The sequence below is a fragment of the Jaculus jaculus genome, chromosome 9 (assembly GCF_020740685.1).
Source record: "Jaculus jaculus isolate mJacJac1 chromosome 9, mJacJac1.mat.Y.cur, whole genome shotgun sequence".
Taxonomy (NCBI): domain Eukaryota; kingdom Metazoa; phylum Chordata; class Mammalia; order Rodentia; family Dipodidae; genus Jaculus; species Jaculus jaculus.
Genome location: NC_059110.1, coordinates 83,209,692 through 83,236,745, shown reverse-complemented (window position 1 = coordinate 83,236,745; position 27,054 = coordinate 83,209,692). Strand labels below are relative to the sequence as shown.

Sequence of the window (27,054 nt, the reverse complement as noted above, 5' to 3'; positions counted from 1 at the left end):
GAAGAAATATGGATGGCATATAAGTAAGAAAATGTTTTACATTCCTAGTCATCAGGGAAATGCAGATTAAACTACCTTGAGATTCCATCTCACTCCTGTCAGATTGGCTACCATCATGAAAACAAATGACCATAAATGCTGGCGAGGATGTGGAAAAAGAGGAACCCTTCTACACTGTTGGTGGGAATGCAATCTGGTCCAGCCATTTTGGAAATCAGTGTGAAGTTCCCTAAGACAGCTAAAAATAGATCTACCATATGGCCCAGCTGTAGCACTCCTAGGCATATATCCTAAGGACTCATCTCATTACCTTAGAGATATTTGCTCAACAATGTTTACTGCCACTCAATTCACAATAGCTAGGAAATGGAACCAGCCTAGATATCCCTCAACTGATGAGTGGATAATGAAGATATGGCACATTTATACAATGGATTTCTACTCAGCAGGAAAGAAAATGGAGTTATGAAATTTGCAGGAAAATGGATGGATCTGGAAAGGATTATACTAAGTGAGGTAACCCAGGCCCAGAAAGCCAAGCATTGCATGTTCTCTCTCGTATGTGGATCCTAGCTACAGATGATTGGACTTCCTTGTGAGTAGGAAGAAAACTCAGTAGCAGAGGCCAGTAACCTAGAAAAGGGATATAAAGGAAAGAGAAAGGAAGGGAGGCGGGTACTTAATAGGATAGTATTTATATATATAAGTAGAAGAATAGATTAATGGGGGTGAAAAGGCCCAAAGTGAGGTCAGGGGAAGACATTGAGTAAAGGAAAGGTGGAGGGAGAGCTAATCAAAATCTAAGAGGATATAAATAAATCATATGGAAACCTACTTTTTTGGACAATGGAACACTCAGGAGATTGTTGTTAGAAAGTTTTCAGTGCCAGGGATGGGATACCTTCCAGTGAGTTGTTGGCCAGGGAGGTCCCTGATGCCCCCAAAACATTACAGGCCTTTGCTGAAACCCTTGGTTTCCCACCAGGAAAAGATGGTAAGACCCTATTGTTGAGGACTCCACATACTTGGGCTGCAAGGCCACTGAGAAATCCTGCTGGAACTGAGCTGATAACCTCCTCCATGTAGACCAGCTGACAGAAAGCTGGAAGAAGCCATTCTGCATGCAGTTCAATGGGAGAGAGAGAAATCACCAGTGAAGATACTCAACAGTGGACACTGCAAGCCTTATATTTGCCAGCCAGACCAAATGAGCCAATGGGTGCAATAGTGGCACACCTTTCATGGTGGAAACGAACTGCCCTCTAATTGGACTAGAGGCCCACTCCATGGGAGCGAATATATCTCTGATACTGAAACCTTAAAACAGGGGTAGTCATAGAGCCCTAGAGGTGTAATGTCTGCTGCTGTCTGGCTAAATGTATATACTATGCTTATCAAACTGCCCAGTAAGCACTTCTCTTAATGTTCATACCCATATGTTAATGCTACTATCACTTTTGGTAAAGAATCTTCACTTTTCAGATGGCAGTGACCTTGGGATTACTCAGTAGGCATCATGGTTGTGGTGGTTTGATTCAGGTGTCCCCCATAAACTTAGGTGTTCTGAATGCTAGGTTCCCAGCTGATGGAGATTTGGGAATTAATGCCTCCTGGAGGGAGTGTATTGTTGGGGGCGGGCTTATGGGCTTTATAGCCAGTTTCCCCATGCCAATGTTTGGCACACCCTCCTGTTGCTGTGTTCCTTCTTATGTTGGCCAGGGGGTGATGTCCACCCTCTGCTCATGCCATCGTTTCCCCCTGCCATTGTGAAGCTTCCCCTTGAGCCTGTAAGCCAAAATAAACCTCTTTTTCCCAGAAGCTACTCCTAGTTGGGTGATTTCTACCAGCAATGCGAACTGGACTGCAACAATGGTGCTGGAAAGAAGTGACAGGAGTGCTCAGTACTGCAATATCTCAATCACACCTTCCAAGGCTCAGGGTCTATTGCAGAAGAGGTGGTGGAAAGAATGTAAGAGCCAAAGGAAGGGTAGGACTCATTCCAACGTGCTCCTCCACACACAAAGTAGCCTGGATATCCATGACCTCACAGTGCCTGCCACTATCTACACAAGACCATCACAATAGGAGGAAAAGATCATGACATCAAAATAAAAGACTGATTGAGAAAAGGAGGAGATACGATGCAGGATGGAGTTTCAAAGGGGAAAGTGGGGGGAGGGAAGGCATTACCATGGGATATTGTTTACAATCATGGAAGTTGTTAATAAAAAAATTTTAATTAAAAAAAAGAACAGAGGCTATGGAGCTAAATAGAGCATTCTCAAAGGAAGAAATATGAATGGCATATAAGCATCTAAAAAAATGTTCTATATCACTAGTCATCAGGGAAATGCAGATTAAAACTACATTGAGATTCCATCTCACTCCTGTCAGATTGGCCACCATCATGAAAACAAATGATCATAAATGTTGACGGAGATGTGGAAAAAGAGGAACCCTTCTACACTGCTGGTGGGAATGCAATCTGGTCCAGCCGTTGTGGAAAACAGTGTGGAGGTTCCTAAAGCAGCTAGAGATTGATATACCATATGACCCAGCTATAGCACTCCTAGGCATATATCCGAAGGAATCATCTCATTTCCTTAGAAGTACATGCTCAACCATGTTTATTGCTGCTCAATTTATAATAGCTGGGAAATGGAACCAGCCTAGATGTCCCTCAACTGATGAGTGGATAATGAAGATGTGGCACATTTATACAATGGAGTTCTACTCAGCGGTAAAGAAAAATTAAGTTATGAAATTTGCAGAAAAATGGATGGACCTGGAAAGGATTATACTAAGTGAGGTAACCCAGGCCCAGAAAGCCAAATGCCACATGTTCTCCCTCATATGTGGATCCTAGCTACAGATGACTGGGCTTCTGTGTGAGAAGGAAAATACTTAGTAGCAGAGTCCAGTAAGTCAAAAAGGAGACATAAAGGGAAGAGAAAGGAAGGGAGGAGGGTACTTAATAGGTTGATATTGTATATATGTAAGTACAATGATTGAGATGGGGAGGTAATATGATGGAGAATGGAATTTCAAAGGGGAAATTGGGGGGGGGGGAGGGAGAATTACCATGGGATATTTTTTTATAATCATGCAAAATGTTAATAGAAATTTAAAAGTAAAAAAAAAAAAAAAAAGGAAGGAACTGGGAGGTTGGTGTGCGGCACACAATTGAAATACCAGCACTCAGAGGACGGTGGCAGGAGGGTGGCCACGAGTTTGAGGCCAGCCTGAGCCATATAGCATGAACTGGGTTAGTCAGAGCTACAGCGTGAAACCTTGTGTCAAAAACAGGGGACATGGCTAAGTGGTTAAAGATGCTGGCTTGTAAAGCCTCTTGGCCTAGGGTTTGATTCCCCCGTAGCCACAAAAAGCCACCTGTACAAGGTGGCACATATGTCTGGAATTCACTTTCAGTGATGGCAAAAGGCTTGCAAATAAATGAATATATAAAGAGCAGAGACTAGTTGGAAAGAAGAAGGGCTCAATGAAAGAGGGATGGAGGGGAAAAAGTGACAGGAGCTGTAAAGATGGCTTAGTGGTTAAGGCACTTGCCTGCAAAGCCAAAGGACCCAGGTTCAATTTTCCAGGACCCTCACAAGTCAGATGCACACGCTAGTGCATGCCTTTGGTGTTCGTTTGAGGGCTAGAGGCCCTGACACGCATATATATCCAAATACACGTATGAGAAAAGAATGAAGACTACAGAAAAGGTATCCACACAGGTAAATATTTAATTTTCATATATTTTATGTACTCATAACAAGCCATTTAAACAAAAATTATAGTATACTTTGGGGCTTATAATATATGTAAAAATGAGAGCCATAATAATGCCAAAGAAAGAAAAAAAGAAATGTGGGACTGGAGAGATGATTTAGTGGTTAAGACAAAGGACATCAGTTCAATTCCCCAGGACCCCCCGTAAGCCATATGCACAAGGTGGCACATGTGTATGGAGTTCATTTGCAGTGGCTGGAATCCCTGGTGTGCCCATTCATTCCCTCTCTCTTTTCAAGCAGGGCCTCACTCTAGCCCAGGCTGACTTGGAATTCACTATGTAGTCTCAGGGTGGCCTCGAATTTAAAATGATCCTCCTACCTCTGCCTCCTGAATGCTGGGATTAAAGGTGTGTGCCACAATGCCTGGCTTACTTCCCTCTAAGTATTAATGTTATTCATTAACAAAACTAAGTTCGCATGGTGGTTCATACCTGTAATCTTAGCACACAGGAAGATAAAGCAGGAAGACTATTTTGAGATTGAGTCAAGCTATACAGCAAGTACCAGGACAGAGCAACATAGCAAGACCTTGTGTGAAATTAGAAGACTGGGTGGCTAGAGAGATGGCTTAGCAGTTAAGGAGCTTGCCTGCAAAGCCTAAGGACCCATGTTCAACTCTCCAGATCCCATGTAAATCAGACACACAAAGATGAGGCAAGTGCAAGGTCACACATGCCCACGAGGTAGCGCAAGCATCTTAAATTTGATTGTAGTAGCTGAGGCCCTGGCGCATTCTCTCTGTCCCTGTCTGTCTCTTGCTCTCTCTTCCTCTCTCTAAAATAGAAAAAGAATAGAAGACTGGAGGCTAGAAGATGGCTTTCAGTTAAGACACTTGCCTGTAAAGCCTGATGACCCCAGTTTGATTCCCCAGTGCCACGTAAAACCAGATGCACAAAGAGGTGCCTGCATCTAGAGCTTGTTTGCAGTGGCTAGAGACCCTGGTACACCCATTCTCTCTCTCCCTCTCTCTCTCTCTTCTCTCTCTCTCTCACAAATAAATCAATAAAATATTAAAAAAAAAAAAAACAATTTAAGAAGCCAGGCCTGGTGGTACACTCCTTTAATCCCAGAACATGGGAAGCAGAGGTAGGAGGATTTCTATGACTTTGAGACCACCCTGAGACTACATAGTAAATTTCAGGTCAGCATGGGTTAGAGCAAGACCCGACTTCAAAAAAGCAAAGGGGGTGGGGACTTGAAGCCAGATGTGGTGGCGCACGCCTTTAATCCCAGCACGTGGGAGGCAGAGGTAGGAGGATCACCATGAGTTCAAGACCACCCTGACTACATAGTGAATTCCAGGTCAGTCTGAGCTAGAATGAAACTCTACCTTGAAAAAACAAACAAACAAAACTTGAGAACTGGAAAGATGGCTTAGCAGTTAAGGTGCTTGTGCTTGCCAGTAAAACCAAGGGACCCAGGTTTGATTCCCCAGTACCCATGTAAAGCCAGATGCACTAGGTGGCATGTGGAGTTCGCTGGCAGTGGCCAGTGGCCCTGGAGCACCCATTCTCTCTCCCTCCCTCTCAAAATAAAGAAATAAACTTGAAGATAAAATTCATAAAAGGTTTGTTTTTAGGGAAAAAAAAAACCTAAAAACTAAAGTCCATCAACAAGTTGATAAATGCACTGTGGTGTGTCACACAATGAGTATTTACTTCTAGGCACCAAAAGGGATGAGATATTGGATCCAGCCACACTTATGGACCACAGAAAAGAACTATAGAGGCCCAAAGTCCTTACCACAGCAAGGATGGTTCCATAGAAAACTCTAGAAAACACAAACTGGTGGAAAATAAGAGACTGCACTAGTGGGTGCTAACCAGAGATAGTCAGGTGGTGGGAGAAATTACAGAACAGGAAATGAGGAAATCTTTGAAGATGAAGGATATGCTGACCTTTCCCCAGCAACCGTTGACTGTCATTAGCTCCTCAGGGAGGACAGAGCCACATGAGCTTCTCTCCCGTCCATGATGCAATGTGGACAAGCTTGCATTTGTCTTGTGCAGGTAACCACCACCACGGAGAGCTTGTGAAGGCAATAGCCATGTCGTCTCAGGAAGACGCCGTTCCACAGCACTCCTCCTGCTGTTCCCTGAGCCTTGTGCAGAGTAATAGAGACGTCCCATTCAGTGCTGAGCACCCACCAGTCACTGTTCTCAGCACTTTGGTGAGCTTTGGGTCTCCCCAGTAGTTGCCACCCATTGCCAAAAGCTTCTCTGAGCCAGGCGTGGTGGCGCATGCTAAGGCCACCCAGAGACTACATGTGAATTCCAGGAGAGCTTGGGCTAGAGCGAGGCCCTACCTCAAAAAACAAAAACAAAAACAAAATTTCTCGGAGCAAAGGTGATGCTCTAACAAACATAACTGTTTAGAGAGCACTTCTTTCCGTGGGTACGTGTGGTGGTTTGAACATTTGTCTCCCATAGGCTCAAATGTTCCATTAAAGCTTGTAACTTGGGTCTCCAGTGCCCTGGCTGGAGAAGGTGGCGTCACTGGGGGTGAATTCTGGGGTCCCATCCAAAGGGAAACAAATCTGATTTCCAGCCAAAGGTATGCAGAGAGGTCCGAGGTCTGGCGCGTTTGTGGTGTGTGCGCTGCTGTTTGCTGGCTGCAGTCTCTCTCTGCTTGCATGTATGAAGCCCATTCTCCCACCCCTGACGGAACGCCCCTTGGATCTGGAAGCTTGAAATAAACCCCTTCCTCCCATAAACTGTGCCTGTTTTGGATGTTCATGCCAGTAATGTGGAGCTGACTATAACACAACATATCCATTTAGCCAAACAGGTACTATCTCCAATGAAACAATTTTTACAACATGAAAAAAAAATTACATGTGTACCTGTGCAAATTCTAAGGCCATCAAGTACATACAAAAAGTCTTTTTTCTGTTTTACACACATGTATCTTAATTTTCTCATTAAATATTAAAGACAGACAGCTTTCCATATTATCAGAAATACTTCTTTTGTTTTTGTTTTTGAAGGTAGGTTTCCCTCTAGCTCAGGCTGCCTGAAATTCACTATGGAGTCTCAGGGTGGCCTTGAACTCATGGCAATCCTCCTACCTCTGCCTCCGGAGTGCTGGGATTAAATGTGTGTGCCGCCTCGCCTGGCTCTTAACTGTTTTTTTTTTTCCCTTTGTTTTTTGCAGTGCTGGAAATCAAATTCAGGGCCTCATATACACTAGTCAAGCACTTTACCACTGAACTATATCTGATTCAGCCCAAAGAAGGTGTTTTAACTCCTTGCAGTGTTGAGGATCAAACAGGACATTGAGGGTGCTGGCAAGTGCTTGATTACTTAGCCCCATTCAGTCTCTTACCTCATTTTGTTATATGATTATGTTATATGTTTTATTTATTTACTATTTTACATGAGAGAGAGAGAGGAAGAGGCAGAGAGAGAGAATGGGTACACCAGGGTCTCTAGCCACTGTAAACAAACTCAAGATGCATGCATCACCTTTTGCATCTAGCTCTACGTGGGTCCTGGGGAATTGAACCCGGGTCCCTTGGCTTTACAGGCAAGAGCTTAACTACCCTATTTTACATTTTATAGAGCTGTAGGTAGAAGCCAGGGCTTATGCATGCCAGTTGAACTTTCTGGCACTGAGCTACAACCCAGCCCATAGGTCCTGTGTTGTATTGTGTTTTGCAAGGGAGTTAGGGATGAAATCTTGCTTTATAGGCCAGACTAGCTTTGAAGTCTTGATTCTCCTGCCTCAGCATCCTCAGTGCTGGGATTAAAGGTGTGTGCCAAACCCGGCTCTACCCTCTCCCACCTCACTTTGTGCGTCTGTGTGCATATGTGGATTCAGGCCCATGTACGCCACAGCCTGCAGGTGAAGTTCAGAGGACATTCTCTGTGTCAGTCCTCATCTTCCACCTTGTTCACATATGCTGAGCTCTCCAGGCTAGCTGGCCTGCAAGCTTCTGGGGGTTCTCCTGTCTTCATCTTCCTGGAGGCACCCTGAAATGACAGGCACTTGCCTACTACATCTGTCTTCCTAATGGTTCCGGGGATCCCAACTCAGGAACTCAAGCTTGCACAACAAGCGTTTTATCCACTGATTTATCTCCTCTGTCTCACCTCTTTTTATTTATTTATTTTTGTTTTTGAGGTAGGGTCTCACTGTAGCCTCAGTCTCAGGGTGGCCTCGAACTCATGGCGATCCTCCTACCTCTGCCTCCCAAGTGCTGGGATTAAAGGTGTGCGCCACCATACCCAGCTTTCATCATTTTTTAAAAAAATAGCAACTATGTACTATGATTGCTAGACATTTCAGTTATTTCTAGTTTGCTAGATGTTGAAATGAACATATTTTGAAAATACTTTCCAGCACACATACACAAGAAAAGGATTTGTGCACTTAAAACTTACATAACATTTATCCTGGAATTTTCTGTGGCAAACTCAAGCATCCTGGCTTCACCTGAGTTGAAGACTCTTGTAAAAAACTCCTCAGACTGCTAGAGACAGTAGCAAAGAGCTGCTATGACTTCTGCCTGCCACCACTGATCTTCCTTTGCAATCATAAGAGACATTTATGACGTGCTGAACCTTTCCTTTAGGAGATTCCATAGCTTTAAGAGCATCTTTTTTAAAAATAAATATTTTTAGCCAGGCGTGGTATGCACGCCTTTAATCCCAGCACTTGGGAGGCAGAGGTAGAAGGATCTCTGTGAGTTCGAGGCCACCCTGAGACAGAGTAAATTCCAGGTTAGCCTGGACTAGAGCAAGACGCTACCTCAAAAAACAAAACAATATATAAATAAATATTTATATATTTATTTGAGAGAGAGAGAAGGAGTAGAGAAGTACAGGTATGTCAGGGCCTCCTGCAAATGAACTGTAGATGCATGCATCACTTTGTGCATCTGGTTTATGTGGGCATTGGGGAATCAAACCCCAGGCTGCCAGGCTTTGCAAGCAAGTGTCTTTAAATGCTGAGCCATCTTTAACCAGCCCCTTAAGAGCATCTTAAAGATGAGGCCACTTACACCTAGGAATCGTTAAAAAAAAAAATTAAACATGATCTGGGCATTGTGGCTCCTTCCTTTAATCCCAGCTCACAGAAGCTTGAGATAGGAGGATTGCCATGAGTTCCAGGTCAGACTAGGCTACAGTGAGATCTTGCCTCAAAAAGTGGGGGGGGCTGGAATTTTGAAAAAGGGGGGCTGGAGAAGATAGTTTAGTGGTTAAGGTGCTCACCTGCAAAGCCAAAGGACCCTGGTTCGATTCCCGAGGACCCAGGTAAGCCAGATGCACAAGGATCCATATGCATCTGGAGTTTGTTTGCAGTGGCTGGAGGCCCTGGAACACCCATTCTCTCTCTCTCTCTCTCTCTCTCCTTCTTTCTCTGTCAAATAAATAAATAATACTTTTAAAAAAGAATATTAAAATAGCAATAGTGCTGGAGAGATGGCTTAGCAGTTAAGGCACTTGTCTGTGAAGCCTAAGGACCCACATTTCTCTCCACAGCCCATGTAAATCAGACATAAGTCAGATGCACAGTGAGGCAAGAACCAGGTCACACATGCCCACTAGGTAGCACAAGCACCTGGCATTGGATTTCAACCACTGAGGTCCTGAAGCACCAATTCTCTCTCCCTGTCTCTCTCTCTCAAAATAAAATAAACCTCTCGTGGTGGCATATGCCTTTAATCCCAGCACTCAGGAGGCAGAGGTAGAAGGATGGCCATGAGTTCAAAGCCAGCCTGAGACTGTATAGACTACATAGTGAATTCTAGCTCAGCCTGGCCTAGAGCAAGACCCTACCTTGAAAATCAAAAATAGCTGGGCATGGTGGCGCACACCTTTAATCCCAGCGCATGGGAGGTGGAGGCAGAAGGATCACTGTGAGTTCGAGGCCACCCTGAGATTACATAGTAAATTCCAGGTCAGCCTGAGCTAGAGTGAGACCCTACCTTGAAAAATCAATCAAACAAACAAACAAACAAAAATACCTTAAAAAGATAAAATAGCAATAAAGTGTATTCAGCTTTACTCTTTTCCTAGATATTTTCTGTGAATCTCAAGTAGCCTGGGCCACAGAATGAAACTCTGTCTCAGCAACAAAAGAACAAAATAACCTTATATTGTGAAGTCCTCTAAACAAATTGCCTTAGAATCTATAGCAAACTGTTAAACTAGGTGTGTGACACCCACCTGTTATTTCAGGCTAAAGCAGAGGATCAGACAAGCCAATGCAGAGTCTGTCTAAAAAGGAAATAAGGAAGCGGGCATAGGGGTGCATGCTTTTAATCCCAGCGAGGCAGAGGTAGGAGGGTCACTGGGAGCTTGAGGGCAGCCTGGAACTACAGTGAGTATCCAGCTCAGGCTGGGTTACAGTGACACCCTACCTTGAAAACAAACGAAAAAACAAGGAATAAAGAACTGGGCTGTGGCTTAGAGGATAGAATGCCAGCCACCCATGCCCTTAGTCCCGAGTTCAATCCCTAATACCTCCTTAAATAAGGTGTGGCACACGCCGTAATCTTGGCACTCAGAAGGTACAGGGAAAATTCACGGTTGTCGTCAGGGACATAGTGAGTTTCAGGTGAACCCAGGCTACACAAAATCCTGTCTTTAAAAAAAAAAAAATCATCTATTAGAATTGTACAGAGCCACTGAATATATAATAATAAATATTTCTTTTTCTTGTTTCTTTTTGTTTTTTGAGGGGGGTTCGAGGTAGTGTCTCAGCCTAGCCCACACTACCCTGGGATTAAAGGCATGCACCACCATGCCCAGCTTTTTTTTTTTTTAGGCAGGGTCTCTCGCTCTAGCCCAGGCTGATCTGGAATTTATTCTGTAGTCTCAGGTTGGTCTCCAACTCACAGCAAACTTCCTTCCTCTCCCTCCTGAGTGCTGGGATTAAAGGCATGTGCCACCACTCCTGACAATATTATTTGCTTACTTATTTGTGAGAAAGAACAACAGGCACACCAGGGCCTCTAGCCACTGCAAATGAACTCCAGGTGTATGTCCTACCATATGCATCTGGTTTTTGTAGATTCTGGGGAATCAAACCTGGGTCCTTAGGCTTCACAGACAAGTGCCTTGATTGCTAAACCAACCTGTGTTTTTTGCTTTTGTTGTTTTTGAGGAAGCGTTTCATTCTAGCTCAGGCTTGCCTTGAACTCACAGTGACTCTCCTATCTCTACCTCCCAAGTGCTGGGATTAAAAACATGTGCCACCATACCCAGCCTCAATAATTTTAATTTATTTGCAGAGGGGAGTGGGCACACCAGGACCTCCTGCCACTGCAAATGAACTCCAGACACATGTGCCACTTTGTGCATCTGGCTTTAAATACTGAAGAATCAATCCCAGGCCATCTGGCTTTTGTAACAAGTGCCTTTAACCATTAAACCATCTCTCCAGCCCCCACAAATCAGTATTTCTGTAAGTAGCAAGATCTTGAAAATGAAAATTCAATAAGTCTACAAGAGAATCAGATGGTCTGCATAGTAAACATCAGAGCAACCTAATAGGACTCTTAAAAAGAAAAAAAGAAGGGGAGGGGTGTCAGATGCCTTTAATCCCAGCACTTGGGACGCAAAGGACCGCCATGAATTCGAGACCACCCCGATTATGTAGTGAATTCCAGGTCATCCTGAGCTACAGTGAGACCCTACCTTGAAAACCAGGAAAAAAAAAAAAGGCTGGAGGGATGGCTCAGCACCTAGGTGCTTGACTAAAAGCCTAACTACATGGGTTCGGTTCCCCAGTACTCACGTAAAGCCAGATGCATAAGGTGGCTCACATGTCTGGAGTTCATCTGCAATGGCTTGAGTCCTTAGAATGTCCATTCTCTCTCTCCCCCTAAATAAATAAATGAATAAACAAACAAAAATAGTTGCCAGGCATGGTGGCTCACACCTATAATGCCAGTACTAGGGTGGATAAGATAGGAGGATCACCATGAGCTTGAGGACAGCCTGGACTAGAATGAGTTCACCCTGCCTAAAAAAAAAAAAAAAATTCAAAGACAGAAATGAAGTCCACAAGAGAGAGTAGACATCTACACAGCGAACCAAGTAAGACTGGTGTGGTGGGCTGGATGTAAGAATGTCCTGGTGTTTGTAAAAAAAGTAAACTTCATACCTAGTCAGCAGTGGTGGAACCTTTGGGAAGTGGAACTTTACTAGCTCATTCCTGCTGCTTCCTCCCAGCTAAAGGGACAAATGTGATGTCTATATGACACCCTGGCTGTCTGTTCTGCCATGATAAACCTCCCCACAGAAACCGTAAGCCTAAGCAAGCCCTTTCACCCACATTGCTTCTGGACCGTTGTTTTGTCCCCAAATAAGAAGGTAACTGTCACAGCTTGGGACGTACTTCACTGACATAGTGCATCCCTAACATACTGAGGTTGACCACTACACATGCATGCACACACAAAACATGGTGATCAAAGTAAATGAAATACCCTTTTCATGTACTAAAGGTAATTGTATAAACACTTTAATTCTCCCCAAATTGATTCATAAATACAATTATAATCATAATCTCAGAAGATTGCCAGTAATGGTAGCACATTTATAATCCCAGCACTTAGGGTGCAGAGGAGGAAGATCGCAAGTCCAAGGTTAGCCTGTACTACACAATAAGATCCATCTCTAAACAGGGCTGGAGAGATGGTTTAGTGGTTAAGGTGCTTGCCTGCGAATCCTAAGAACACAGGTTTGATTCCCCAGGACCCATGTAAGCCAGATGCACAAAGTGGCACATATATCTGGAGTTCGTTTGCAATGGCTGTAGGCCCTGATATGCCCATTCTGTCTCTCTAATAAATAAATAAATAAATAATCTGTGCATGCTGGCACACGACTTTAATCCCAGCATTTAGGAGGCAGAGGTAGATCACCATGAGTTCAAGGCCACCCTGAGACTCCATAGAATGTTTTTGTGTCCTCACAACAGATAAAAATGGAGGTCTCTTAATTATTACTGTTTTTTTGAGGGAGGGTTTCCCTCTAGCCCAGGCTGACCTGGAGTCTCAGGATGGCCTTGAACTCACAATGATCCTCCTACCTGTGCCTCAAGAGTGCTGAGATTAGTGTGTGAAACAATGCCTGGCAGAGACCTCTTATTTTGGCATCACCCCGATTAAGTGTTTTTTCAATCCTCAGTACTGTAAAACATTGTTTGATGACACAGGAAATCTAGAAATGCACTTTACAAGTATACATGAAAATACTTAAGACAACATTGTAGGGTTTCTTTTTAAACTTGGGCACCTTTTATAATAGCAAAGTTGGATACAACTTGTCCAAAAGTAGAAAAATGGTTTTTAAAATTTCAGGCATGCATTAATGTTAAAATGAAACAACTTGAAGCAAACTATAAAATAAGACATAAAGAAAATCTTACACAGAAACAAACTTCCTTTGGAAAAACCTACATACACAATGTTTTTCGCAAGAGATTATGTTGACGAGGGACTTGCTCTGCTCCTGTACTGACCATTTCAGGGAGAAGAGCTTTACCTCATCCCAGGGTTTACACAGCCAGCCTTTTTGGTTGTAAAACCCCAAATGACATGGTAGAAAATGATCCATAATTACACCTGTTTTAAATCCACATGTTGTACTTTAATGATTAACAAATACTGTGTTGCTAACTGGTCTGGAAGACAGGACATGTTTTATCAAATAATTCAGATTAGTGCTATTCACAACCAGAATACAAGCAGTATTTTTTTTTCAAAATACATTTTTGGGAAACAGATGATTTACGGGAGAAAAAAGTAGGGGATCTTTTCATATTCAGACAAATAATACTGTCAAAGTGTGTTTGGACTAGAGACTTTATTTTAGAAGTATAAAGGATGGAAGCGCAATATATTTGGCATTTTTAATTTAGGTTTGTTTTATTTAAGTTTAATGTTAATTCCATGCTGTGTTTCAGTAAGAACAATACAGATTCTGTATCTGTGGCTCCAGTCAGATATCCAGTAGTACAAATTAGCTTCAAGTTACACATACTGAACAAAAGAGGTTGAGCGAGCGAAGGAGAAGGATGGGGTGGGAAGGGGAGAGGGGAAGGGGCAGGAGAAGAAACAGAGTTGAACGCGCATGCAGGCTTTTCCACACCACCTTCAATGCTAACCTGCTTCCGAGGGAGAGTGAAGTAGGCAAGAATGAGCAGCCACGGATTGTTGAACTGTTACCAGCACCATGCTTTTCAGCAACACTTCAGCAGAGTTCCAACACTTTTTATAGCAAAACCATTACAAGAAACTCCCCCCAAACAACTTTTAACCACCTCAAGCTAACACCCAATTAAGTTTAAACATTGGTATAAAATTTGATTTAAACAATTAAAAAAGAAAAATGATAGCACATTATAGTGTGATTAATCTCTTTGACGCATCACCTAGAAGTCTAATGGCTTGCAAATGTAATTTCCAATTCTAATAATGATCTTGCCACATCTGGCCCGGAGACAATACAGTAATGCTGAAAAAGCCTCTACACAGTCCTGTTAGTGTCTTAAAGAACCTAAAAGCTGGGACCAGTAAATCCACAGAAATTCACTCTTGCCTTTAAGAACTTTTGAAAACTGGGTGTTTTTTTTTAAAAATTAAAAAAAAAAAAAAGAAAGAAAAGAAAAAAGGGAGGGGAAAAAACCAACAGGGCAGGAACCTAAATTCTGAGACCAAATGTAAAAGTCAGATTTGGTGGTTCTCAGTGACAATGGGGAACTTCCAAGGGTGGGGCAGGGAGGAGGAGGGCGGTCAGAGATGGTTTCTCTTGTTGGCTTGTGTTGTATCTCATTGATTTTCATCCTCCACATCCTGCAGCGCTTCTTTATTCTGCTCTTCCCCTATAAGAAGAAAAACCAATTATTCCATACTGACTATACCAGGTTACAACAGTAACAAAGATGTTATTCCAATCATAAAGATTCCTAGTAACAATGCAACAATGTTAACAGACAGGCAAAGGATTTCTTCAATCTCCAAACCTGAGATGTCTAAACCAAGTAGCTGCTGATCACCATCCTGAAATGGGCAATAGTCAAAATGAAACAACCAAAGCACATAGTCTAATGGTTTTATGCTAAACAAACTCTTAAAGCACGCAGCCAAGTAACATTTTGAAAATGCCCTTCAAGCTTTCATGTATATCTTGGGTCAAATACTCTTTCTCAATAACCTCACCTCTTCAACAATCAACAGTATTTTGCCCCTGGGGGGTGGGGAGAGAGCTAATTTACCCACAATGTTAACATCAAAAATAATTCAATGAAGTAAAAAGCTCCAAAGGAGTTTTCTGGCATTTTATAGGGGGAGGGCGTGTGCAATTGGAAATGAAGATTTAGCACTTTGTGCCTTGGTCAGATATACCAAACTGACCAGACTGTTTACTTCAGAATGGAACAGCATGCTCAAAGTAAACCAGACCACTGAGGTTATTAAAGAAGTGCATTTGGGCCAGCCATTTCTCATGCTATTTCTTATCTTTGAACATGACAATTAGCCTAGGGGGTTTGAACTGCACTATGACATGCAGCGGAAAGCCAGGTCTATTCACTGAAGGGTCATCTCCCTAGTAACAAGCATCAACCCAGTCAGCCATAGTAAAGAAGCATGCAAGGGCTTTTGCTTAACAAAAGATGAAACAAGTAAAGAATGCATTATTTTGTAGCTATAACTCTGAGAATTTACTAGTTTAAAGTCTATTTACCAGAGGGTAGGGGTGTAGCTCAGTGATAGTGCACAAGATCAATCCCTAGCACCATGTATAAGTTATCCACACCCACATCCTTCCACACACATATACAAATAGGTGCTATGTACACCATTATGGGGCTGGAGAGATGGCTCAGCAGTTAAAGGCACTTGATAGCAAAGGCTGCTAGCCTAGGTTCAACTCCCCAGTGTACATGTAAAGCCAGATGCACAAAGGAGAGCATGCACCTGAAGTTTGTTTGAAGCAGCTAGAGGTCCTGACATATCATTATTTGTCTGTCTGCCTGTATTTCTGCTTGCAAATAATAAAAATAAATAAATAAATAAACTTTCTAAAAACCAAAAACATTATTAGATTAACCGAACACCAACAAAAACAGTTCAGATAACACCTCACACACTCATGATCCTTAAGGCATGTAGCATTTATACTGAGGGCAACGTGTAAATAGCTTGAACACTTCAGGGCGTATAAAACGATAAATGTTTGTCATAGTAGCAAGCATCAAATAAAGATGTTATAAAAATCTCTTGAGGGAAGAATATTTGATATGTGATTAAAAAGTTCCTTAAGGCCGGGCATGGTGGCACACGCCTTTAATCCCAGCACTCAGAAGGCAGAGGTAGGAGGATTGCTGTGAGTTCGAGGCCACCCTGAGACTCTCCAGTGAATTCCAGGTCAGCCTGGGCTAGAGTGAGACCCTACCTCAAAAAAAAAAAACAAAAAAAAAAAGTTACTTAAAAGTGGGACATGGTACCTTTAGTCCCAGCACTTGGGATGCTGAGGCAGGAGGACCTCTGAGTATAAGGCCAGCCTGAGCTACAGGGTAAGTTCTATGTCAGCCTGAGCCAGAGTGAGCCCCTTCCAAAACAAAATGCTAATTTAAAGCACATGAAGACTTTTAACTTGTAAGATAGAAAAAGACATGCAAAGACAAAAATAACCGTCTATCAAATGAAAATCTAAGATATATTCAACTGTTTCCCAAAGAGTAATTCATTCAATATTCAACTCAAGAAAATTCACATTAACTTTTATTTATAACAGGACCACACTAGCAAAATACAGTTAACATACAACACACACAAACCCATCTAAGCAACCATAAGGCATGCCAAAAGTTCCAAGTAACTTTGGCATACAAGTCATATAAGTCACTTCATCATAAAAGGCACACCCAACCAGACAAGAGGGCAGGGAAAGCAGGCCATAAATATCTTAAGACGATCTAACACCTTGGAATGTACAACAAGCAATTTTGTAAGCAACAGGATGGTAATATGCAGGCATGATTAGTGAAGAACCAAAACTGAAAGCAGAATTCACTGTGCCACAAGAATGACTTACAAAGTAGAGTTTAGGAAAGGAAGAGTTGGATTTTCCTTTAGGAATCTATCAAGGAGAAAGGGAGGGAGAACAATCAAATGAAAGCAACATTACAAGAAAAATAAACCAAGAGCAGGACAAAGGAAAACATCAATGATATGAGGGAACCAGATCTTGGTCCTTCTGATTGTATAAATAAAAAAATATCTGTGCCATTCCTCCCTTCCCCTGAAGAATGGTGGTATACAGAAGCATTCCCTAGATACATTTTGGTTTTGTTCCCAGATCTCCACACCACACCCCCAGGTGCTAGAGACTGTACCCAGAGTCTAAGCTGTTCTACCACTGAGCTAAATCTCCAATCCCAATGCATGTTCCTTTGCCCACTTTTATGGGCTTCAGGGAGAATGCACAAATTTCCTTTCAAGCAACTTGTGTATAAAACAATTACTTCCTAGGTTAGAGAATAAGAGGGAAAAATCACTCCTTGAGATGGGCACAGTGGTACACACCTTTAATCCCAGCACATGGGAGGCAAAGGTAGGAGAATAGCCATGAGTTCGGGCCACCCTGACACTTTAAGAGTTGGGAGGCTAGCCTGGACTACAGAGTGAGTTTCAGGTTAGTCTGGGCTGTGAGACCCTGCCTCAAAAAAACAAAACCAGGGGTTGGAGAGAAGGCTTGGCGGTTAAACACTTGCCTGTGAAGCCTAAGGACCTGGTTCAAGGCTCGATTCCCTAGGACCCACATAAGCCAGATGCACAAGGTGGCACATGCGTCTGGGGTTTGTTTGTAGTGGCTGAAGGCCCTGATGTACCCATTCTCTCTGCCTCTTTCTCTGTGTGTCACTCTCAATAAAAACAAACAAATGAGGGCTGGGGAGATGGCTTAGTGGGTTAAGGTGCTTGCCTGCAAAGCCTAAGTACTCAAAATGTCCAACTATCCAGGTCCCATGTAAGCCAGATGCACAGTGATACAAGTGCATAATGTTGCACATGTGTCCGGAGTTCAGTTACAATGGCTAGAGGCCCTGACACACTCATATATATTCTCTCTCTTGCATTAAAAAAAAAAGCCATGGGCTGGAGAAATGGCTTAGCGGCTAAGCGCTTGCCTGTGAAGCCTAAGGACCTTGGTTCGAGGCTCGGTTCCCCAGGTCCCACATAAGCCAGATGCACAAGGGGGCGCACGCGTCTGGAGTTCGTTTGCAGAGGCTGGAGGCCCTGGTGCGCCCATTCTCTCTCTCCCTCTATCTGTCTTTCTCTCTGTGTCTGTCGCTCTCAAATAAATAAATAAATAAATAAAAATTAAAAAAAAAAAAAGCCAGGCATGGTGGTGCGCCCCTTTAATCCCAGCACTCGGGAGGCAGAGGTAGGATGATTGCCGTTGAGTTCGAGGCCACCTGAGACTACATAGTTAATTCCACGTCAGCCTGGGCCAGAGCGAAACCCCACCTCGAAAAACAAAAAACAACAAACAAACAAACAAAAGTTTGGGCTGAAGAGATGGCTTAGCAGTTAAGCACGTGCCTGTGAAGCCTAAGGACCCCAGTTCCCAGTTAGAGGCACAATTCCCCTGGACCCACATAAGCCAGATGCACAAGGTAGCACATACATCTGGAGTTTGCTTGCAATGGCTGGAGGCCCTGGCACACCCATTCTCTCTCTGCCTGCCTCTTTCTCTGTCACTCTCAAATAAATAAAAAAAAGTAAACAACAACAAAAAGTTCTCGGGCTGAAGAAAGGGCATATGCCTGCAAAGCCAAAGGACCCAGGTATGATTCCCCAGGACTCATGTAAGCCAGGTGCACAAGGGGTACATGTATCTGGAGTTCATTTGCAGCAGCTGGAGGCCATGGCAGCCCATTTTCTCTCTACCCCTCCCATTTCTCTCTCAAATAAACAAAGAAAAAACTATTTATTTTTAAAAAGTTGTCAATTGAAATGTTTAAGGGTATTTCCATAGTATTTTTTTAAAGGAGAAAGTGTTCTAAATTATCCTTAAACTAAATGCAAATAACATTTTGGAAAACCAACAATTCCATGACGAATTCTCCCACGTGTAGCACTAGACCTACCAAAAAACCAATTAACACAAGGTGTAGTTCTATTTCAGTAAAACCAATGAGTTTCCTGGTATGTAAATTCAGCTAAATTTCTGTGTTTTTGCACTGGTAAAATACCAGACTTCTTGAATACAACCACTTGTAAAACTAAACATAATCATGAGGGCTGGAGAGATGGCTTAGTGGTTAAGGCACATGCCTGCAAAGCCTATGGACACAGGTTCAGTTCTCCAGGACCCATTTAAGCCAGATGCACATGGTGTTACATGTGTCTGGGGTTTGTTTGTAGTGGCTAGAAGCCCTGGCATGCCCACTGTCACTCTCTCCTTCTCTATAATAAATATATAAAAATAAAATCTTTTTAAAAAGTAAATGTTATATTAGGCTGGGTTTGGGGGCAAATGCCTGTAATCTGTCCAGCTTTGAGTATCAGAAGCAGATAGTTTGAGGCTAGTTTGGTCTACATGGTGAGTCAGGTCAGCCAAAGATATATAGGCAGTCTCAAATTAGAAAGGTAGACAGATGAAAATTAAGCCTATTCTAACACATTTTTTTCGAGGTCAGGTCTCACTCTCTCCCAGGCTAGTCTCAAACTCACAGTGACCTTCCTACCTCTGCTTCCTGAGTGTTCTGCTCTGTTCCATCAAGGTTAATCAACTGTTTGATTTAGATTGAATAGGGACTAAAACAACTAGACTTCTTTAGATTAAAAAACAGACAGGTGTATCTCATTGGTAGAGCACACGCCTAGCATTCCCAAGGCCCTAGGTTCAATGCACAGTACAGCACATTAAAATAAACAAACACATATATGAGATGGGACAGAAGAGATGACTCAGTTGGTAAAACACTTGCTGCAGAAGCATGAGGAACTGAATTTGGATCCTCAGAACCTGTGTAAAAGCCAGGCACAGCACACGTGTAATCCCAGCATAACGGAGACTGAGACAGGAGCAGCTCTGGACAGCCTAATCACTGAGCTCCAGATTCAGCGAAAGACACTGTGTCAAAAAATAAGGTGGGAAGCAATTAAGGAAGGAAGATACCCAATGTTCACCTCTGGCCCCTACACACACACATAGACCCATATGCAAACATACACATACATATAAATAAATAAAAAGGGGTGGAGAGGGCTTAGCAGTTAAGGTGCTTGCCTGTGAAGTCTAAATAACCCATTTTGATTCCCCAGAACCTATGTAAGCCAGACGCACATGGCAGCATGTGCATCTGGAGTTCTTCTGCCCTGGCATGCCCACCCATATTTTTTCTCCCTCCTTGCAAATAAATGAAAAAATAAAGTTGCGCCTGGTGGCAAAGGCCTATAATTAGTCATACAGGTGACTATGGCAGGATGACCATAAATTCACAGACCACATGGGTTACATGAGCTAGAAAGCAGCATGAACAACTTAATACAACACTGTCATCAGGGCTAAAGATATAAGGACCCAGGTTAGGTACCCACGTAAGCCAGATGTACAAGGTGACTGGTACATGTGTCTGGAGTTCATTTGTAGTAGCCCTAGTGCACCCATTCTACCTGCCTCTCTCACTGATAAAAAATAATAATAATTAAAAAGACATCTTGCTTTAAATAAGAACGGACAAAAAAGCAACAGCGCTGGACAACATGAGCAGCCCACAGCAGCTGAATACACAAGGCACTACATCAGTGCTTACACTATGGGGGAGGGGGGGAACCTGGGCATGGTGGCATATGTCTTTAATCCCAGCACCTGGTAGGCTAAGATCACAGGATAGCTGTGGGTTCAAGGCCAGGCTGGGGATGACAGTGGGTTCCAGGTCATTCTGGGCTAAAGTGAAACCCTAACTTGAAAGAAAGCAAAAAAAAGAAGTGGGAGTAATAACAGTTCAAGGGTAGACTGTTCGCCCAGCATGCTACAAGCCCTAAATTCAATCTCCAGTACTACCCCAGTAAAATGTAACATTATCTTTGCCTATCAAATATTTTTTTCTCACTATGGAATTATAAGAGGTTTAAAGACAGTATCCTGGGGTTGGAGAAATGGCTCAGCAATTAAGGCATTTGCCTGAAAGCCTAAGAACCAGAGTTTGATTGCCCAGAAGCCACGTAAAGAAAGATGCACAAAGTGGCACGGGCAACTGGAGTTCCTTTTTATGCCCATATTCACTTTCATTTTCTCTGACAAATACTTTTAAAAAGTTTTAAATATAGTATCCTTGCTCCGCCAGCGCTGGTGCCCAGTAGTGGGCGCTGGGGGCGGTTCGGAAGGGGGAGTCGAGGCTGGGGTGAACCCAAAGCAAGGCCTGGTGTGCGGACCCTACCGGCGGAGGCCGGAAGTCTGAGGTCGGAGCTCGCCGAGGAGGATTCTGACGCCTCACCGAGCCATGGACCCGCTGGCCCATAAACAAAAACCCAAAGTTAAGGAGCCTGTCAGCCGCGGGGAGAAGGCGAAGCAGAAGTCTGCACAGCAGGAGCTGAAGCAGAGACAAAGAGTGGAGAATCACACTGGATTTTACTGGGGACTGCATGGAATCTGTAGATTACTTTTGGTGCTTCAGCCATTTTCATGGTACTACTTCTTCTAATCCAGGAGCATGGTAAGACTGTGTTGAAGAAGAGTGGAAAAGTGAACACCCTTGTCTTCTGATCTTAGTGGGGACGCTTCACCTTACAGAGAAGCTGAAGGACTAAGACAAAGACAACCTGGTGCCTCCATCCTACATTCAGGAACTGTTGCCACTTGTCACCTTACCCACCATTGTACTGTTGCCCCAATATCAATTTATTAATGTTTAAAAAATTGGAATCAATTTGGAAGTGATTTGCACATATCATGTTCCTTGACCCATCACTGCCTTGGGAATATTTTATAAGAACAAGGATATTTTCTTATATAGGGGTTTTCAGATTTAGGAAATTTAACATTGAAATAGTTTTTCATGTAACTTTAAATATTTTTATTATTTAGTTGTGAAAGAGAGAGAGAGGCAGATAGGGAAAGAACGGGCACACTGTGGCCTCTAGCCATTGCAAATGAACTCCAGACTCATGTGCCACCTTGTACATCTGGCTTATGTGGGTACTGGGGTGTTGAACCTTGGTCCTTAGGCTTCACAGGCAAGTGCCTTAACTGCTAAGCCATCTCTCCAGCCCTCTTTCATATAATTTGATATCATCCTGTTAATATGGCAATGTTATCAATTATAGTGAAGTCTATAGCTTTCCTCCAATTCAAAATTATATATTAAATGTTGCATTTGTATCCTAGAGTGTACTCTAAGACTCTCAGTATTTCATTATTATTATTATTTTAGGTTTTTGAGGCAGCATTTCACTCTAGCTTAGGCTGACCTAGACCTGGAATTCACTATGTAGTCTCAGGGTAGCCTTGAACTCACAGTGATATTCCTACCTCTGCCTCTCAAGTGCTGGGATTAAAGGCATGCGCCACCACAACAGGCATTATTGTTATTAATATGTTGTTAATATTTTAAAGATTATAATCTAGCTATTTAGCTGAGTGTGATGGTGCATGCCTTCAATCCCAACACTCAGGAGGCAGAGGCAGGAGGATCAAAGTGAGTGCAAGGTCAACCTGGAACTACAGAGTGAGTTCCAGGTCAGCCTGGGTGAGAGTGAGCCCCAACCTCAAAAAAAAAAACAAAAAAAACAAAAAAAAAAAACAATCAAACAAAATCCCTAGATGTTTTTATGGAACATTCTTCAGTTTTGGCTGTTTCCCCATGATCAGCAAATTTTACAGTTTTTGGTTCAAATACTAGGAAAGTACCATATTCTTAGTATTTCATATACAGAGATGCATTCTGTTTTCTCCTCACTGATATCATTAACTGTGACAATCAATTAAGATGCTTTCCACTTTCCCACTCATTATCCACTATCTAAATTTTGTATTTGATAAACACTTGCAGTTATATACTTGCAACTAAGTAGTGGGTTCCTTATAAAGTTCATTCCCTATAGACATAGCATCTATTATCAGTCTGCATTTAGTCAAAAGATAGGGATTTCAGAAGCAACAATTCAGTATAAAAATTCATTAGTCAGGGCTGGAGAGATGGCTTAGCAGTTAAGGCATTTGCCTACAAAGCCAAAGGACCCAGGTTTGATTCCCCAGGACCCATGTAAGCCAGATGCACAAAGGGCACATGTGTCTGGAAATCGTTTGCAGTGACTAGAGGCCCTGGCTTGCCCATTCTCTCCCTCCCTCTCCTCGCAAATAGATAAAATTAAAAAAAAACAACAACAACTCATTATTCAGTAAGAAGTAGGCACTAAAAAGGATGAAAAAGAATTCTAAGAAATACAGAATTAGCATGAGGGAAAAATAAAGAGACCCCTCTCCCAGGTACTACTGTCAGAATAATACAAGTATACAGTATTAAGATTAAAGGTTGAAGATCTCCTCTTTCCTCACTACTGACCAAAATATAAAAACCAGTGGAAAGAAGATTCAGACTGACCTTTTTATTTTATTTATTTAGTTAGCTTTGGTTTTTCGAGGTAGGGTCTCTCAGTAGTCCAGGCTGACCCGGAATTCACTCTGTCATCTCAGGGTAGCCTTGAACTCACAGCAATCCTCCTACCTCTGCCTCCTGAGTGCTGGGATTAAAAGCATGTGCCACCACACCCGGCTATTTATTTTTAAACACAGTGCCTCATAGAGCCTTGAACTCTTGATCATCCACCCTCTAACTTCCAAGGTCTGGAATTGTAGACATGCCACTCTGCTCAGCAAAGATTCAGACTTTCAGAGAGATTGTGACTCACAGAAATTCACAGCCTACCAGTGTGCAGTGGCACAGTGTTTGAAGAAGTGGTCAGCAAGGGCATGGGGCAGGGCTAGTTCATAGACAAGGCCTGAGAATGGAGAAACAGCAACAGCCACCTGGATGTAACTATGAAAGCAACCAGCTGTTTGTTGTTCTTTTGAGGTCACCTGAGGCAAGAGTTACTAGTCCTTACACACCCCACCCCACCAGCTTTTAAGCCCAGGGGGTATGGAGGACTCCAGCCAGCTACCCAAGTACTTTCCTACTGCTTGCCACAGTTAGAGCTCTCTGTTACCCTCTACCATGAAGCCTCACGTTGCACCGGGTGGCCAAGTGAAAGGATTGTCTGGTGTGAGAAAAGGCACACAACATACCCAGGTAGATGTCCTACAAGGGGTAAGAGAACTCCTGCTAAAGAGCTGTGGCTGATGGGCTGTGAAGTGATTGTTGCTAGATATGTGAGAGACTATTTGTGTACTGTGGGGTGAGGAAGGAGAGTAGAAGATTATGTATATTTTGTGTGTGTTTCAAGGCATTTCTTAGATGCTCTGTGTATTCATAAAATCCTATTGCTGTTAGAGTTATTTTATAGATGACATATCTAGAAGATAAGTCACTTGTCAAAGTTTACATAGGAACTTTAGTGGGACCAGAGCTGAAATCCTAGTCTGTCTGCCTTTAGAGCTGGAAACCATGTCTTGAATGATTTATAAATAAATGTGATTATTTTTTGGTAGCTAAAAAAAGATAAATAAATAAATATAGTATCCTTGTTGGAGAGATGGCTAAGTAGTTAAGGCACTTGCCTACAAAGCCTAAGGACTCAGGCTTGACTCCCCAGGACCCACATTAAGCCAGGTGCACAGGTCAGGCATGCATACAAGGGAGCACATGTGTCTGGAATTCAATTGTAGTGACTAGAGGCACTGGCATTCTCTTTCTCTGGTACATTTTCTCTCACTCATAAAAATAAAACTTGAAGCTGGGCATACGGTGGCACATGCCTTTAATCCCAGCACTAAGGAGGCAGAGGTAGAAGTATTGCCATGAGTTCAAGGCCATCCTGAGACTACATAGCCAATTCCAGGTCAGCCTGGGTTAGAGTGAGACCCTGCCTCGAAAAACCAATAAATAAAATAAAATAAAATAAAACAAAACTTGAGCCGGGCGCAGTGGTGCACACCTTTAATCCCAGCACTTGGGAGGCAGAGGTAGGAGGATCGCAGTGAGTTCGAGGCCACCTTGAGATGACATAGTGAATTCCAGGTCAGCCTGAGCTAGAGCAAGTCCCAACCTCAACCCCTCCCCAAAATTAATTAAATTTGAGGCCACCCTGAGACTACATAGTTTCAGGTTAGCCAGGACTAAAGAAAGACCCTATCTCGGAAAAGAAAAAAACAGTGCCAGGTGTGATGGCACACATTTTTAATCCCAGCACTCGGGAGGCAGAAAGGTAGGAGGATCTCCATGAGTTCAAGGCCACCCTGAGACTACACAGTGAATTCCAGGCCAGTCTGGACCAAAGTGAAACCCTACCTCAAAAAAACAAGAATAAATTAATGAATGAATTAATTAACAATAACAACACAGTACCCTATTACAGGATGCTGTATTTCATAAACTGTACTTAATAACCAACAGTGAGAATGGCACATAATCCATGTGATGACTTGTACCTATTTTCAACCTGACTAGACCTAAAATCATCTTATTTCGTCAACTGGGTGGGAAGACCTGCTTTAATTAGGTGCTGTACCATTCCATGAGCTGGGGCTAGGGAAATGGAGGCTCCACACTTATTTTTGTTTTGTTTTATTTTTGCTTTTCGGGGTAGGGTCTCACTTTAGCCCAGGTTGATCTGGAATTCACTATGTAGTCTCAGGCTGGCCTGAAACTTACTACAATCCTCCTACCTCTGCCTCCAGAGTGCTGGGATTAAAGGTGTGCGCCACCATACCCAGCTTATTAAAGATAAAGTTTGCTTGCTCAAGTAAGAGGTCCTAGCACTCCTATAGTCTCTTCAGGATTTTTTTTTAGAGAGAACTGTCTGAGCATTCACACTCTACTGCCTACTGTGCTAAATGTGGCCAGCTGCCCCAAGCCTCCTCACTATGATGGACTGTAACTTCCTGTAAGTTAATAAAAATTCTACCTTTAACTTTAATTATCAATGAAAACAACCTAGAACAGAATTGGAAATACAAACTTTTTGTCTATTTAATTTTCATATCCTACAAACTGTGTTGTTGTTATAACTGGCATCAAATATTCTAGGGTCTCATGTAACAAAAGCTGGCCTCCAATTTGAAATGACCTTAAATTATGACCTTCCTTCCTCTTAACTTTCACATGTTGATTTCACAGGCATGTACAACCATGCCTATTTTTATGTGCTGCTGAATTTTTTTATTTGTTTTTTTGAGGTAGGGTCTCACTCTAGCTCAGGCAAACCTGGAATTCATTCTGAGTAGCCTTGAACTCACAGAGATCCTCCTACTTCTGCCTCCCAAGTGCTGGAATTAAACTGAATTTTAACACAAGATGTTGCACATGCTAGGCAAGCATTCACTAACTGAGCTACATCCCAGTTTCAAATGTTTTTTTGAGGGAGTCTCACAGTAGAACTCACCTCAATCAATCCATCTACCTTTTAAGTGCTGAGATTATATAGGTGTGACTCACTACACTTGGTTTCAATTATTCCCCCCACCCCAAGTAGGGTCTCACTCTAGCCCAGGATGACCTGGAATGCACAGTAATCCCCCCCCCCCCCGCTTCTTCAGTGTGCACACCACCACGCCCAGCTTCAGTTATCTTTTACAAAGCATTTTTGTTGTTGTTGTTTATTTTTATTTATTTGAGAGTAACAGAGAGAGAAAGAGACAGAGAGAGAGAGAGAATGGGCGCACCAGGGTTTCCAGCCACTGCAAACGAACTCCAGATGTGTGTGGCCCCTTGTGCATCCGGCTAACGTGGGTGGGTCTTGGGGAATCAAGCCTCGAAACAGGGTCCTTTTAAGCCATCTCTCCAACCCAAGAAATATTTTCATTTATTTGTGAGGAGAGAGGAGGACACAAGTTTGTTTGTTTGTTTTTGTATATTTTTGAGGTAGGGTCTCACGCTAGCTCAGGCAAACCTCAACTCTAGACAATCCTCCCACGTCAGCCTTCCAAGTGCTGGGACTAAAAGGCATGTGCCACCACACCCACCAAAACCTGTATTTTTAAAGTACGGTATATTTACAAAGACAGTAAAATGTGCTGATTTGACCAACAGACTACAGTTAATACCATGCAACACAACATTGACAGATACTGTTTTGTTTTCAATCCCCTACTACTAATACTAGTTATCTAAATGGAAACTATCACACTACTTTGCC

The 27,054-nt window shown here is 42.7% G+C and overlaps 1 protein-coding gene across 1 annotated transcript in view; it reads right to left on the bottom strand.

Annotated features, from left to right (window-relative positions):
• Positions 1-13,593: 13,593 nt before the first annotated feature.
• Positions 13,594-27,054, bottom strand: part of Ywhae (tyrosine 3-monooxygenase/tryptophan 5-monooxygenase activation protein epsilon) — a 54,056-nt gene continuing 40,595 nt past the window's right edge. The window contains exon 6 of the mRNA XM_004667862.3: positions 13,594-14,630. Coding sequence (XP_004667919.1) covers positions 14,578-14,630 — 53 coding nt within the window. The 3' untranslated portion in view covers positions 13,594-14,577. The remainder of the gene's footprint in view (positions 14,631-27,054) is intronic.